Below are 15919 nucleotides of genomic sequence, written 5' to 3'. Positions count from 1 at the left end.
ACCCTGTGCAAGGAGGTTCGGTACTATTTTCATCACACTTTCTACCAAAGGGGTTGACTAGACCAGTAGACCCTATTTGATCACTTGTTGTAGAATATGTTCTTTATAATATCAAATTCTTATTTCAGATATTTTTCAGCTTGCATGTTTTACAATGCTTAGTCTATTTTTATTAAAGATCGAAAACAAATACCAAGTATAATGTATAAAGATATGCCCCAAAAAAATAACTAAAAAGAAAAGAAGTTCTTTTTTAAGGTGAAGTGAATTCAAAATATTACCTCTCCTTGATGTAATTTGAGTTGGAAAAGTAGGTGGCTGAATCAACTCTTATAATCAATATACCAGGAACATTAGTGGCTTCAGGATGTTGCTGAAAATTTCTATAAATTGTCAAGCCTTGTAGGTTGCCAAGGAGTGCAGTCCTTGGCCTAGTAACTTGCAACAGAATTTTCGCGAAAGAAATAATTACCTGTATGCATGTATGTATTGGGTGTAAAATCAATTTAGCAAACAAAATCTGTAACAGATGGAGGCAAAGAGGGGGAAAACAGGAAGAAATGTTTAAGAACCCTTTACTTTACCAGCTATATTAAGTACTTAAAAAAGAGTTTGTTAACGACTCTCTTCATTTGTTTATGTTATTTTTCTTTGACATTCTATGTATAAGTATTTGTTATTTGTTGTGGGATCCAGAGTGTAAGTTCACCAAAATTGTAATGTTTAATCTTAGCTCTTGTATTTTCTAAGCTAAGAGTATTTTAATTAATTTGTGCAAACAACAAATTATTTGTTTTTGGAAATTGAAGAGAACTTTATTCTTATTACTCTTTCCTTTTGGTAATAATAAACTCTAAAAGGAATAATGGTTCAATTTATTGAATTTTTTTTTAACAACTGATAGATAATAAAAGTGAATTTGTTAAGGTGTCAAACTGCTCATTCCAATAATCGAACCCGAACCCATAACCCCTGCAAGTAAAAATTTATTCCCTGACCACTAGAGTAAACTACGCTTTATGTTTCTTTTGTGCAAATTTAATATATATATATATATATATATATATATATATATATATATATATATGTATATATATATATATATATATATATATATTTTACTTTTTTACTTTTTATTATGCTATCAGCAATTCTAATGGATAATAGAAAGCGCAAATGGATTGTAAGTAATAAGTGGGATGAATATCTTGGCGGGGTTGATGAATTTTTGAAGTTTGCTTTTAGAGAAGATGTAGGAAAAGTTCCATGTCCATGTCAAAGGTGTGTGAATCGTTTTTATAGATCTAAGGAAGAGATCTATAACCACCTTGTGGAACACAGAATGCTTGAAGGCTATGATACATGGTATTGTCACGGGGAATCACTCTTTGGGCTAGGTGAATAACAAGTTTCGAATGTTAATGCAGCAACTAGTCGGGGAAATAATGGTAATAATGGTTCTGAAGATATGATGGAAATGCTACTTGATATGTTTAGAACTCACACTCAAGCACCAACCTTAGAATCACATGAAGACGTGACAACGGCGTCAAATTCAGAAGGGCTTGAAACTGAAAACTCTAATGAATATGTACATCATGATGCAGAAAAGTTCAATGATTTAATTAAGGATGCTGATAAAGAGTTATATCCAGGGTGTAAGAAATTCAACCGCTTATCTTTCTTGCTGCATCTTAATCATATTAAGCGTGGTTTTGGTTTGCCAAATGATTCCTTTGATATGATTCTTAAACTGGTAAAAGAGGCTTTACCTGAAGGTGAGACTTTGCCTAATTCTTTGAGAGAATCACAAAAAATCATTGAGGGATTGGGTTTGAAGTATGAGAAGATAGATGCATGCCCGAATGACCGTATGTTGTTTTAGAAAGAAAAGGCTAAAGACGAGGAGTGTTCAATATGTCATGCCTCTAGATGGAAAGTTGAAGAGAGGACTTCAGAAGAAAATTCTTCAGCTTCAAAGAAGAAAAAGAAAATACCAGCAAAGGTGTTGCGGTATTTCCCCTTAAATCCTAGACTACAAAGATTGTTTATGTCATCAAAAATAGCAAATGACATGACATGGCATCACAAAGAACGTAAGAAAGATGAGATTTTAAGGCATACAGCAAATTCAAATGCATGGAAATCCCTTGATGCTGAATTCCCTGAGTTTGGTGATGAACCTTAGGTTAGGGCTTGCAACTGATGGTTTTAACCCATTTGGTAGGCTGGATAGTAGATATAGTATTTGGCCAGTTGTTCTTATACCTTATAACTTACCTCCATGGCTTTGCATGAATAAAGAAAATTTTATTTTGTCATTGCTTATTCCTGGTCCTCATTCCCCAGGAAATAACATTGATGTGTATTTACAATCTCTCATTGAAGAATTACTTGAATTGTGGGAAACTGGGGCTGCCACTTATGATGCCTCAACCGGAGAAATTTTTCAGATGCGTGCTATAGTTATGTGGACTATAAATGATTTTCCGGCGCTTGGAAACTAGTCAGGTTGGAATATACATTCAGAATATGTGTGTCTATCATGTAATGTAAAAACTCATTCCTACAGATTAAAATATGGTCATAAATTCTGTTTTATGAACCATGAACACTTTCTGAATGATGTGAATGCATCTAAACCACCCTCTGGATCTGATGTCTTGGAGCAATTGAAAGATATTGATTTCACTTTGGGCAAGTTAAGTGAACCTGCAACTGGTGTTCCCAAGAACGCGTGGAAGAAGAAGAGCGATTTATTTAGACTTCCTTATTGGAAGTTTAATTTAATTCGCCACAATGTTGATATGATGCATGTGGAAAAAAAAAAGTTTGTGATAATATTGTGCATAGTGTGTTGAATACTGAAAAATCAAAGGATAATTTATCGGCTCGACGTGATCTCAAAAAATTAAAAATAAGGAGAAAGTTATGGCCTCAAAAATGTCGAAAATCTGGGAGAAGATTCCTGCCCCCTGCATGCTTTAATATGAGTAAAGAGGGAAAAAAGTTATTCTATGAAGTTTTAGAGAATGTCAAGTTTCCCGATGGTTATGCATCTAATATATCACGTTGCGGTCAGAAGCATCGTTCATTGTCTGGTCTCAAAAGTCACGATTGCCATGTACTTATGCAATGCGTTCTTCCTATTGCATTAAGAAGAAATCTGGATGATAAAGTTGTCTCAGTAATAGATGATTTGTGTAGCATTTTTCGTGTGTTATGCGGAAAGACCCTTCACATACGTGCACTCGAGCTACTGGAACAAAAGGCTGCCAGGGTTTTCTATCGCTTGGAGAAGATCTTCTTACCTTCATTCTTTACGATTATGGTTCACCTGGTCATTCATTTAGTATATGAAGCAAGAATTGGAGGGCCGGTGCACTATCGTTGGATGTATCCGATTGAGAGGTAACTTTAATACTATACTATATTATCTACATATTTGATTTATTTACTCTTTTATATTTTTTTATGTATGCTCACTTTTTAATAGAATTATGTAATATCTATATATCTTAATTTACTCACATGTATAACATTTAAACCGATTAGGTACTTGAAAACATTGAAATCTTATGTGCGTAATAAAGCTCAGCCTGAGGGATCTATTGCACAAGCATACCTTGCTGAAGAATGCCTCATATTTTGTTCAAGATACTTAAAAGGGTTAGAGTAAAGAAACAAACCGCGAAACAATGCAGATGATCAGTTAGATCACGACAAAGACAACAACGCATCAGATCTATCAGATCTTTTTCCTTCTGAAGGGAAACCGTACGGGAACATTCAAGGATTTAGGATGGATGATAAGGTGTGGAAGCAAGCACATAGATACATTCTGTTTAATTGCGGGAATCCTGCCATTGAAACCTTAAGAAAGTAAGTATTAATAATATAATTTTATGTTTGTAAAATATGCTAAAACTATTGTTTTACTAATGCCATTTTTATTTATTTATTTACTATAGGGATCATATATCCCACATTACTAGATTAACACGTAGAAGACGCCCTTCACAACATGAAAAGGAACTGCTACATAATGAAGGATTTAGTGATTGGCTACAAAATTATGTAAGTTTTATGTTGTTAAATTACATAATGCAAGTATTGAAAGGTTTATATTTATGATATTTCTTTCTTTGACTTAACATAGGTTAAAGATCCAGAAAATGCATCTGATGAGAGAATAACAACTGAAATCAAATCACTTGCACGTGGACCAAATCATACAAGAAGATTTCACGCTTTTGATGTTAACAATGGATATCTATTTAGAACTAAAGAGTATAAGAAAAATATGAGTACTCAAAATAGTGGAGTTGTAGTAGTTGCTAAGACCCAAAGTTATGCTAGCTCAAGTGATACGAGGCCGATGCTCGGAGATTTGGCATATTATGGAAGGGTTACAGATATGATAGAATTGGATTACTATGGAGATTTTAAGGCCGTTTTATTTGGATGTGAATGGGTTGATGTGGTCCAAGGAAGAGGATTGAGAAGAGATAGTTTAGGTTATACACATGTCAATTTCAGTCACTTAATACACACTGGTGGTCGGGTAAATGATGAACCATATGTGTTTCCATCTCAAGTTTCTCAGGTTATATACATACAAGATTGTAGAGAACTTGATTGGTTTACTCCAACTCCAATGAAACCAAGGGATTTATATGACATTGGGGAGGATGATCATCACGATGAACACCATGCAGTAGGTGCTCATTCAATCGCAGATCAAGGAGATATGGAGGATGATATTGATAATTTGCCATCGACAATTGTTTCTGAAGGCATATATGTGGATGATGACCACATAGAAGATACAGATGAAGAGGACAACAATTGATTTTGGCGGTTTTCAATCCTAGATTTGGTGTAACACAACGTTTATTTTTTAAACTATAACTATGCTTTGTTTTAATTGAATAATTTTAGGACTAGGGTTTTATTGTTAATGTTAGAATGTATGCAGGTCCCCCCCCCCCCCTCTGGTTTGAGTGTTACCTTCCTAATGGGATTTTCAGTCACGTCTCACAATGGGCCTTGTTGCTTATACTTGAGAAATATTCATTTGTGTACACTCTATAACCAATAGAAACTTTGTGTTGAATAATGATCTTTGCAGATTTCAATGGGAAGAAAAAAGAGGCCACGAACTGTTCTTGTTGAAGAACCCACTGGAGATGCTGTAGAAGAACCTACCAGAGATATTGAACAAACTCCTTATGAGGATTCTCCGACCGAGGAACCTGATCCAGCCAATGATTCTCTTGGTCATGACAACTCCAACAATGCTAATGTTGAAGGTAATTATTTATGATAAATTTAACTTATTTTTAGTTATAAGCTTTGATTGTTATGGTAATTAGTTATGATAAATTTGATTGTTCAATAATTTTAGGATCACCAAGTCAAAAGCGTAGGGGGATTACTCTAATGGCTCACATTTGGAATCAACCAAAAGAGAAAAGAGTAGTTGTTGAGTGGAATAAGTATTGGCAACCAATTGGTGGTGAACGCTCTGATCTTGCTCATTTTTTGGGCACTATGGCTCGAAATCCTCAATTATGCACCTTAGCATATACAGATTGGAGACTTTTTGAAAAAGAAGAAAAAACAGGACTATTGGACATTGTCAAGGTACTGAGATTTTTTTACTTTCATGCATGGTTCTGTAATCGGGTTATAAATATTTACTAATAATAACATTTATAAATTTGTTGTTTTTTTCTTCTTATTTTTCAGTCAAAGTTCATTATTCCTCATCCATTAGCAGAAAAGTTTACAATGTCATCTATGGGAAAAAAGTGGAGTAATTTTAAGGCAGAGCTCAAACTCCAATACCATGAACCATACAGCGGAAATCTGAACATGGTGCTGAATAATAAGCCTGAAATTGTGCCAAAAGATCAATGGATTGCTTTGGTCACTCATTGGTTTTCTGATGAGGGCAAGGTAAAACAATAAAAATATTTATCTTAGTTTATTGTTGATTTAATTGGTACGGAGTATTTTAGTTCTGATACTGGAGTATCTTTTTATGAAAATTGTTTTCAGGACATTGCCATGTATTACTAGTATGTTGTATGGTTTACGCATTATCCATAAGTATTTAGCCAATCCTAGCTGGTTGGTTGTCTGGCTATCTCTGAGTTTTAGAAATCATTAAGTTATGGTCATGAGATTATAATGTTGGGGATCATGTAAGGTAAGAAATGAAATTTTGACATCGTATACAAAACAATGAAAAAGATCGATTGCAAAGTGTTTCTTGTTCATTTATAGTCTGAAAATTGCTTGTTTCCCACATAATGTATGCTTTTAGCAGCAATTGTAACGGAGATATATTTCATCTTCTAACCATTGAAGATGCATTTAACCTTTATTTACATCAATGGGCACCCTGGAATTTTTGGTTATGGTTATGGGCTAGTTGGTTTTGTTTGCAAAATGTGTGCAATTACGGGTTGTATTATGTTGTTCAGTAATTTGTGTATGAATTTGTATACGAGGTACTTGCAGTGGGAAAAAAATATAAAGCTATACAACGCTTGTGTATGCTAATATCGTTTGCTATGTTTCCTAGTGAGGAAACTGAAGACTGTCTGTTTTAGGAGCATTAGGACAGTAATACTGAAGTTGACTTTGTGGTCCTACCTTATTAGTTTTTGAAGCATATATTGAGCCATAATTTGAAATAATAATTGGTGTAGAGTTTGTCTTTTAAGATATTCTTGTATGGAGTACGTTTATACTCCCTTTGTCGTTATAAATTACATTTCCAGTTTAAGCGTATCCTAATTAGTCTTCTAATTCAATAAGTCAAACTTGGAAGGAAAGACTACCTTGTATGAGTAGTTTGGAGGAAATGCGAGACTCTAAAACTCTTTTTTTTTTTTAGTGAATACCCTTTATCAGATGCCTAGCTTCTTTAGAGAAGAGAGTAGCTTTTATATTTTTAAAATATTTTATATTTTATGTATGGTTTTAATGATTACTAATGTTTTATACAAACTACAGAAACGTAGCTCAACAAATCGGTGGAGTCGTGAAATGCAAGTCATGGCACATACCGGTGGAGCAAAGAATTTTGCATCTTATGCTGCCAAGAAGGTTTATTATAATCCTTTGTAGCTTCATGACGAATAAAAAATGACTTGTAGTTTAAATATCCAGGGATTAATCATTTTGTTTTTCCAGACTATGAATGGGGTGCTTCCATCACGTTCTCAAGTGTATCTAGACACTCACAAGGATCGTAAGATCCATCCAGCTCCAATGGATGTAAAGTCAAAACAAGCTGTGGTATGTTCTATCTAAATAATATGCGTTTTTCTAGATTATCGATGGGATACTTTAATATTATCTCATTGCATATTTGTTGTTTTGAAGGACATGATAAATGAAAAAATGAGCCAACTTCCAGGTGGAAAGGAAATTACTAATGGAATTGTTGCATGGGATGGTGATATATACTCTCAAGTGATGAAGGAAGTGATAGGACCAGAGAGAAGAGGTTATGTTCGTGGAATTGGCAGGTGCCCGACATCATTGACATCTATTTCACATACTCAACATCAAGATGAACACTTGGATGATAATGATCATGATGCATGTGATGAAAAAATTGAGCATCTGTACACCGAATTGACAAGGATGCATGAAAAGCAAGCCCAAACTGAAAAGGAACTAGCTATGTTGAAGGCTTTGTTGCTGGGAAGGCGCACTCCAAATGGCCGTACTCCGTCATCCTCCACCGGAGGTATGCCAACTTGTTCCTTAGATGTTCCAGATGTTTCTCTTCTGTTTGAAGGCTTCTCTCCCTGTTCTTCTTCTTCTTCTCGCTGTTTTTTAAAAAAAAATTATTTTATTCAGGTTTCATGTGTTTATGTTGTTTTGTGTTGCCCATCAATGGTTGGTAGTTTGGGTTGTTGTTGGGGTGTGTTTCAGACTGCTTGTACTGCTCCCGCATAATGGTTTTGGTGCCTGTTGTGCATTGTTGGGTGGCTAGTAGTGCAGTGGTTCTGGTGTTCTAGTGCTTTGTTGTGCATTGTTGGGTGGCTTGCAGTGCAGTTGGTTCTGTTGTTCTGGTGCTTTGTTGTGCACTGTTGGGTGCTTTTTTTTGTTGTTGCTTGATCTGGCCTCTAATGTGTGAGCTATTGTGTGCCCTGTTGCTGTTGGTTTTTTATTGTTGTTTTTTGTGCTTATTGTTGTGGGTTGTGCATCCTCAGTTGTGGTATTTTGTTTCTCTGTATGGATATTTCTTGTATCCTTTTAGTAATAAAATTTCTCATTGTACCAAAAAGAAGAGGTTACTAACTTGTTGTTTTCTATTTGTTGATTTTGATTTTGTTCATGCTTTTTCCTCAGGTTACTCGGATGCAAATGACGATCATGCATTTTAATGAGCAGGGCAAGTCTTTCATATCCGGGGTTATTTAAAGTTGTATTTTTAGGACTTCATCTATTAGGTTATTTTAAGGTGTGTCGTTGCAAGGTTATACATGTAAACTCTTTTAAGTGTGATCAAATTGCAACGTCTTTTGTATATGAAACTCCTTATAGCTTCCAAGCTCATCTTTGGAATATGTAAGAGCTTTGGATATTTTGATGTACTTACACTTTTATATCTATGAAAATTTGACGAAGTGTTATTTTGGAAATAATATGTATTGATTTGGAGTTATTATTATGTATACGCTTCACATAAATGAGGATTTCAGGTTACATATGCTAGAAAGTATAGCAATATGGTTCTATATGCCAAAAGACTTTAGGTGGCATTTATTTGGTGCTTTACCAGAATTTCCATCAAATGCCGCTATATGTTTGGGCGACATCGGTTTACGCGACATTTAATTAAATGCCGCTACAGGTTCTAGCGGCTTATATATATGCCGCCTTAGCCTAAAATAAATGCCGCTAAAGATTGTTTTTGTTGTAGTGTGCTTGGTCAATGGAATACGATGCATTGATTTGGCAAGGGATTGTGAGCCATTGTGTTGTATGATTTCGATCGGATTTATTTTGATTGATTCTTAGCCCTTGGGTTGATGCGGAAGTATGATTCATTGTTTGAGAGTATTAAAGATCGATTCCCCTTTTCAATTTGTCTTTGCAAGTCTAGTTAATCCCCAAATCCTTAATCCCCTATTGCATGTACCCCTTGGTGAACCCCAATTCCCTAGTGTTTTTAATCCTTGTTTAACATTCTAATCGCTTAGTTTGAATTTTCTTTTTCAACAACCAACCCCTTTTCGAACTAGCTTATGTTAGCATTTCTAGCTACGAAACTCGCAATTCTCTGTGGATATCGACCCTTTGCTTGCCACTCTACTTGATTCTTGTGGTTAGTTTAGGTATTTGAATTGATTTATGTGTAAGACTAGCAACGACCTAGTTTTTCCCTTTATCAGCTGCTCAAATGTGCCTCTTATTTGACAAGAGGAGCATCTGATTGATAAAAAAAAAAAAAAGAGTTTAGTATCCAAGTTTTTGGGAAGGAAACATTAAAAGATGCTCTGCCTCATTTAAGAGCATCTTTCGTTTTTGTTTTTGTTTTGTACTTGAAAATTAAGCCTAACCCCCTTGTTCAATATTCACAAAACGCACGCTCTCTTCTTCTCCATTTCTCTGGTCTGCTCACTCTTCACTTGCTCTTCAATTCACATCACACACTTACACCGTATTTGCAATTCTTTCCACTTCACCGACGACGACCTCGAAAAGAACCACCACCACTGCACAATTCTCTCCACTAGACCAGCAACGACTTCAATTGAGTTCATCTTCTTTCCAAGGTTAGGGTTTGAATGTTTCTAATTTTAGTTCAATTACTTATTTATCAAGTAATTATATGTAATTTTTACTCGCCCAGTGACCAGCCACCGGAGGCGAACTCGATGGACGCTCGTTGAGCCACCTTCGATCACCACACTCTTTCTTTCTTCAACCTAGCTCTTCATTCATCTCCGGTATGATAAATAACAAATATGGGTGAAATTCAGGCGAATTATGTTGTTTAGTTATGTTTTAAATTTGAATTCTTGTTTCATGTTTCCTGGTGAAATGTAGGCATCCCTTATTGTTTAGTTATGCTTTAGATTTTCCTGATGTTTAAAGATATGTGAGGTTGTTTTTGATCTTCTCAGAAAGCACCTTGACACAGTTGCCATGATTTCTTCAGTTTACCAACTACGCTTATTGCTAGAAAAATAAAACTATTTCGAGTAAAACAAATAGCAATATGTTCTATATGAGTCTGTTAATGGTTGTTATATAGGTTGGTGGGTGGAAACTGGAAAGTGAGTTTTGAAGGGTAGCTTAAAACATATTTTTGCTAATAAGTTAGTTGTCTTAGGTCGAAAAGTGCTAAAATGAGAATTTGGACATTGAGTGGAGACAAGCAGTTACTGCTGGTAGATTGATTATCAGATAGTGTAACAAATAAAGAAGCTAAGGGTAGTACATTAGACGTACATAGGCTTGCTCGCTGGGGTGCAGAGACTGCACACGATCATTTTCCTATAAATCACACATTGATAAAACAGACAAAGGTAAGGGACAAAATAGATTTTCTTGTAAGCCTAAGGAGAAATCAAACATATGCTGATATGCATTATAAATTCAAGTTCATGCTCCAAATAACAAAAAGCAAGTTGATGGGATTCACATAAGTATTGTAATAACCAATAGGAAGAAGAGAAAGAAAAAGAGAAAGAGAATGTGTGTGGGTGTGGGTTGTGGAGATGAATGATCCTTAACTCTTTTGTCGTCATTATAATTTATAATAGTCAGTGTTGTGGTGTTGAACTGTTAAACAATGGATTAGGTGTGTTTTTGTAATTGTCATAGCCAAATCTAGTTCTATCTTGGTGGCATCAATGTTGGCTTGTTGTCATGGAGGATTAATCTCTAAACTTATTTGTTTGTTTATGCTAATGATTGTTGAAAAGGAGGAATTCTTATTAGCTTCTTGATCCTATGTGCAGGCTACAAGCTTCCCCACTCTCTTCAGTCCAAAATTCAATTGGCGATTGTTTAAAGGTGAGTTTTCCTCCCTTTATACTCTAATTCCGAGCTATTAATTTTCTTATGATAATTTATACTCTAACCAAAAGGATGGCGCAAGAAAGTGTTTCGCGCCAGACTTGCAGCGCCATAAAATCTCGCGCCTGTGCAGCCGCGCGAGAAACTTCTTGCGCCACTTAGTCCAATTCCTTATTGAATTCCTAGGCCGGAATTAATTGCATTTCAAGCAATTTCCAATGCAAACTCTTGTGTAATTCCGACTAGCTTTAGGACAAGTTAGCTTGTATGCAATGTCTAACCATAGTTGGACTCGGTTTTGTCTTTTAAAAAAATGAGGTTTTCGGATTATTTCTAAGCATTCTGAGTTAATAATAAAACTAGTATGCGACCGTGCTATTGCACGGGTATCTATAAAAAGTACGGAGTATAAAAAAAAACTCTTAAACGACTATGTTAATTACAATGTTTATTATTTAGCAATATCAAAACGTTTCTAACTATTGTATGTCCCTTGTGAAAAACATAAAACCATAATTAATAAAACTAAAAAAGTATCCAAAATTAAGTTATAGATTCATGAGATTCTGAAAAAGTGTGAACATATTGTCTACCTTCTCTAGATCTAATAATTCTAATCCGCAAATCTTGATATTCACATTGGTCAGCAACATATGTTTCGAGCATTCCGTAACACCGCGGCATATGGATTTACACTATCAAGTATTTGTGTAGTCCTTCTATATAGGATTATAGGGCTTATCATTCAGAATCATTTATCATATGCGTGCATGCCATTTTGTACTTCATTATCAATGTTATAAATGTACAATTACGCAAACTTTAGCAAGCTCATTGACTCTGGGATTAAAGACCCAATTTTATGATGATTACTACCGCTTATGTGGAAGACATAGGGGTATATACCGTTATTAACGGTGTTGTCAATTATTTCTACCGCCCATAGACGTGAATGCCAACAAAGACTTGAATGTTCGAGCTTTATCTCTGAAATGGTGATTTGATAAAAGGGAGTTGAATACCTTCATTTTATTTCTTATTACCTTTTACATTATTTCAATACCTTAATACTCACTTACCCACTTGTATTTTTATTTTAATAAAAATAACTCACCCTCTTAAAACTTTGTGCCGGTCAAGTACAACATTTATCATATATGGATGGAGTATGTTACTTTTTCTAATCATATCAACCACACGTTACTATAATTCCTTCATCCTAAACTAAGGCATATTTAATAATATTTAGTTGGTTATGATATTAATGATCATGTTTTAGTTAGTCTTAAATATTTATTCAAGAATAATGTAGTCAATTAACAAAAATTAAAATTAAAAAGGAAGCAGATGCAAGAGCAACAATAATCAACAAAGTGGAAACTACTTCAAATGCATCTCATATAGTTTTTTGTATGATAGTTAGGAGCCCATTAAAGTTTCAAAGGACTCGAATGTGGTAGAAGGTTCTTCTTCGAAGGCAAAGGACTTTACTCCTTTTGTTGTTAGCGGTTCAACGGTGGATAATCCGATTACATTTTTTAAATGGAAGATGGAGAAATCACCAACAATTAATTCTCCCAAGTGTCTTAGTAGTGTTTCATCTTTTGGATTGTATAGATAACCAAGATTTGTTGTGGCCTCAAGGTTTATCTAGGTTATTGGGATGTTTTGTAGAAGGGAGGTATGATCTTATCGTTATTTGTTTCTCCACAAGGGAAGTTGGTTTTGTACCGAACCTACCTTAATGTTTTGTTAATGTAATCGTCTTTTCATGTGTAAAGAAATCCTTATGGTATAGTGGTATACCAAGCTTGGTCAAAGGATATCTAACTCAAATTATTAAGCATATGTTTCATTCTTTCTAAGATTTCTCTTTCAATCTTCAACAATCTATATACAATCACTCGTCCTTACGCCAACAAAATTAATAGGTGTGCTGACTTGTCTAATTGCATATATTTTTATACTTGGTAAACTGAGAGTATTCCCTTAAAAAAAAAAAAAAAAAACTGTAAGGGTAGGTTTCAATTATGCTTCGATGTTTGAAAAGGCGATTTGCTCTCGAAAAATGTCATTTATCTAGATTTAACAACTTCTCAGATCTAGTGTATCTTATTCTGTTTTTCTTTAGTTGTAAATTTATTTTTAACTGATCTAATCCTCAGTTGATATTTTTTTCTTCATATTCTTATGTGTTATTTTTTCCACTTTTGTTGGAGTTTGCCGATTTAATTTGATTATAATGGCATGAGATTTGGTTGAATATAGACATGCATATTACAATAGTAGAGAAATTAAAATGTAGCGGCAAGTGAAAATGCAGAGCTATTGATAATATGTAGGGGTGGCAATCAGATCAGGTTGGGTCGGGTTCGTGTTCGGGTTGACTATTTTCGGGTTGACTACCCCCAGACCCGAACCTGATCTGTTTAAGAATTCGGGTTGAAAACCTATACCTGAACCTGATCTGTTAATTATCAGGTCAACCTGAACCTGATCTGTTTTGACCTGAAAATTTTAAAATTTTAAAATCACAAAAAAACTAAGTTGAACCTGCTGTTTTCAGGTTGGGTTGACCTGAACCTGTTGTTTTCAGGATGGGTTAACCTGGACCTGATCTGTTTTCAAGCCAACCAAAACAACAAATTTTGAATTCTGATCACAAATACAATGCTGATAACCTGTACAAACAACTTCGAAAATAATATTTTGAAATTATGCCTCTAATGGCAGCAGCTCCTGATAAGAAATACCTGAATATCTTACACAAAAGTTTAACTCTTAGAGAGTTAAAATATAACAAGTCAAGGAGTTAAGTTTGCACACCCTAATAAAGTAATAAGTTAGAACGAAGTATTAAGTTTTACAGACCAAATAAAGTTGCCTCAAAGGCACAAATTACAGTAACTAGAGTTTTTTAAAAACAAGAACATGACATTAGATATTGTTGGAGGAGGATGGCCGATGAGCCTCAACCGGTGGCGACATTGGCAATGGACTCTCATCACCTTCTACATTCACCCCCAAATTCGTGACGGATCCACACAAAGCCTCAAGTTGCGGCTCCAAAGTCACTACATTTTAATAAAACACGCAAATTAATTTTTAAAACACGCAAATAGAGTAAGTAATAAACATTAAAATTAAACATCAGCTTATTAAACCGAAATAAACAAAAATAATCGAAAAATTAAACCGAAATAAACAAAATAAAATTGAAAATAAAATCGAAAAAAAACCCTGAAAAAAATCGAATAAATTGAAAATAAATTCGAAAAGTTTAAAAACATTAGCATAATAAAATGAAAAAACACAAAATCGAAAAAATCGAAAAATATCAGCTTATTAAAATAGAAAAAATCGAAAGAAAACAAAAAATAATCGAAGGAAACAAAAAATATCGAAAATTTAGCATATCAAAATAAAAAATCGAAAATATCATCATTTAAAACACGAAAATTCGAAAAATCAGCATATCAACAACGAAAAAAATAAAAATAAATAGCATAAATTAGAGAAAAACAAGAAAGGAAATCAATAAAGAGTAACATTACCGAGTGAATGAAGAGGAATGAACCGAAGAATTGAGAGAGAATGAGAGATTGAAGAGGAACGGCCGTCGACCTCAGAGAGAGGAGTGAAGCAAGCGGCGATGGATCAGAATTTTTAGAGAGAGAGAGTGTGAGTATGTGACTGAGAGAGTAGAAATTTAGGGTTTAGATTTCTTTACCTTTTTATATGGATCAGAATTTAGGGTAAAAATATGGGCTTGGCCCAAAGTAAATATTAACCGTGAATTGCTGAAGTGAAGTAGTGAACTACCGCCTCCCGTGTTACTTTTTTTTTTAAAAAAATTCGTTATCTTTTTTATTTTATTTTTTAAAAAACTTTTTTCAGGTTATCAGGTCGAGTTGACCCGGGTTGACCCGACCTGATTTTGACCCATATAAATATTTGGGTTACACAGGTTGATTTCGGGTTGAGATTCTCAACCCAAACCTAACCCATTTAACTTCAGGTCGGGTTCGTGTCGACCCATTTAATTAACCGGGTTGAAAATCTCAACCCAAACCCAAACTCTAGCAGTTTTAGGAAAATAATCTAACCGGACAAATCCTAAACGCCTAAGGATTCGAAACATGCACGAACACAACGACACACACGCACAGCCCACGAAGGGCGTGCTGTGCGCACGCGGCTCGGCCCAGCAGGCAGTCACGCGGCCCACAGCATGGGAGTTGCTGCTGCTGGCCTTGCCTTGCTCGGCTGGGCCTGGCCTTGCTAGGCGGGCTGCGCTTCTTGTTGATGCTCGCTTGCGCGGGCTTCGCTAGGCGCGGGCCTAGCTTCGTGTTGGGTCTTGCGTCTAGCAAGCTCGTCCGATGTTTATTTCGTACGTCGCGCTTCTGATTTATTTTCCGATTCCGGAATTCATTTCCGATTCGAACAATATTTAATATTTCCGATTCCAGAATTAATTTCTGTTTCGAACAAATATTTAATATATCCGATTCCGACAATATTTCCGTTTCCGGCAATATTTCCGATTCCGACAATATTTCTATTTCCGATAATATTTTATGATACGTACCATGTTTCCGTTTCCGGCAACATCTACGACTTGGATAATATTTATATTTCCGATACGATCCATATTTCCGTTTCCGGCAATATCATCGTTTCCGCAGTATTCATAATTTGCCTTTTGATGATTTCAGCTCCCACTGGAACCGAGATCCGTCGATTCCAAATATCCATAAATGGAGTATTTAATTCACTTAAATACTTGATCCGTTCACGCGCTATTTCTGTGACCCTACGGGTTCAGTCAAGAGTAAGCTGTGGATTAATATTATTAATTCCACTT

At 35.0% G+C, this 15919-nt stretch overlaps 2 protein-coding genes across 2 annotated transcripts; both read left to right on the top strand.

Moving 5' to 3' along the window:
* Window positions 1–2989: 2989 nt before the first annotated feature.
* Window positions 2990–4852, top strand: LOC110792194 (uncharacterized). Its single transcript, XM_056829614.1, has 5 exons — window positions 2990–3411; window positions 3556–3650; window positions 3705–3882; window positions 3972–4077; window positions 4160–4852. Exons 1-5 carry the CDS (start codon window positions 2990–2992, stop codon window positions 4850–4852), a joined length of 1494 nt encoding a protein of 497 aa, XP_056685592.1.
* Window positions 4853–5137: 285 nt separating this feature from the next.
* On the top strand, window positions 5138–8411 carry LOC110792195 (uncharacterized). Its single transcript, XM_056829613.1, has 10 exons — window positions 5138–5312; window positions 5408–5646; window positions 5752–5961; window positions 7027–7119; window positions 7207–7311; window positions 7399–7852; window positions 7957–8033; window positions 8075–8118; window positions 8238–8257; window positions 8377–8411. Exons 1-10 carry the CDS (start codon window positions 5138–5140, stop codon window positions 8409–8411), a joined length of 1452 nt encoding a protein of 483 aa, XP_056685591.1.
* Window positions 8412–15919: the final 7508 nt, after the last annotated feature.

This window comes from Spinacia oleracea, chromosome 5 (genome assembly GCF_020520425.1).
Source record: "Spinacia oleracea cultivar Varoflay chromosome 5, BTI_SOV_V1, whole genome shotgun sequence".
Classification (NCBI taxonomy): domain Eukaryota; kingdom Viridiplantae; phylum Streptophyta; class Magnoliopsida; order Caryophyllales; family Amaranthaceae; genus Spinacia; species Spinacia oleracea.
This window is presented reverse-complemented; position numbering and strand designations above follow the sequence as displayed.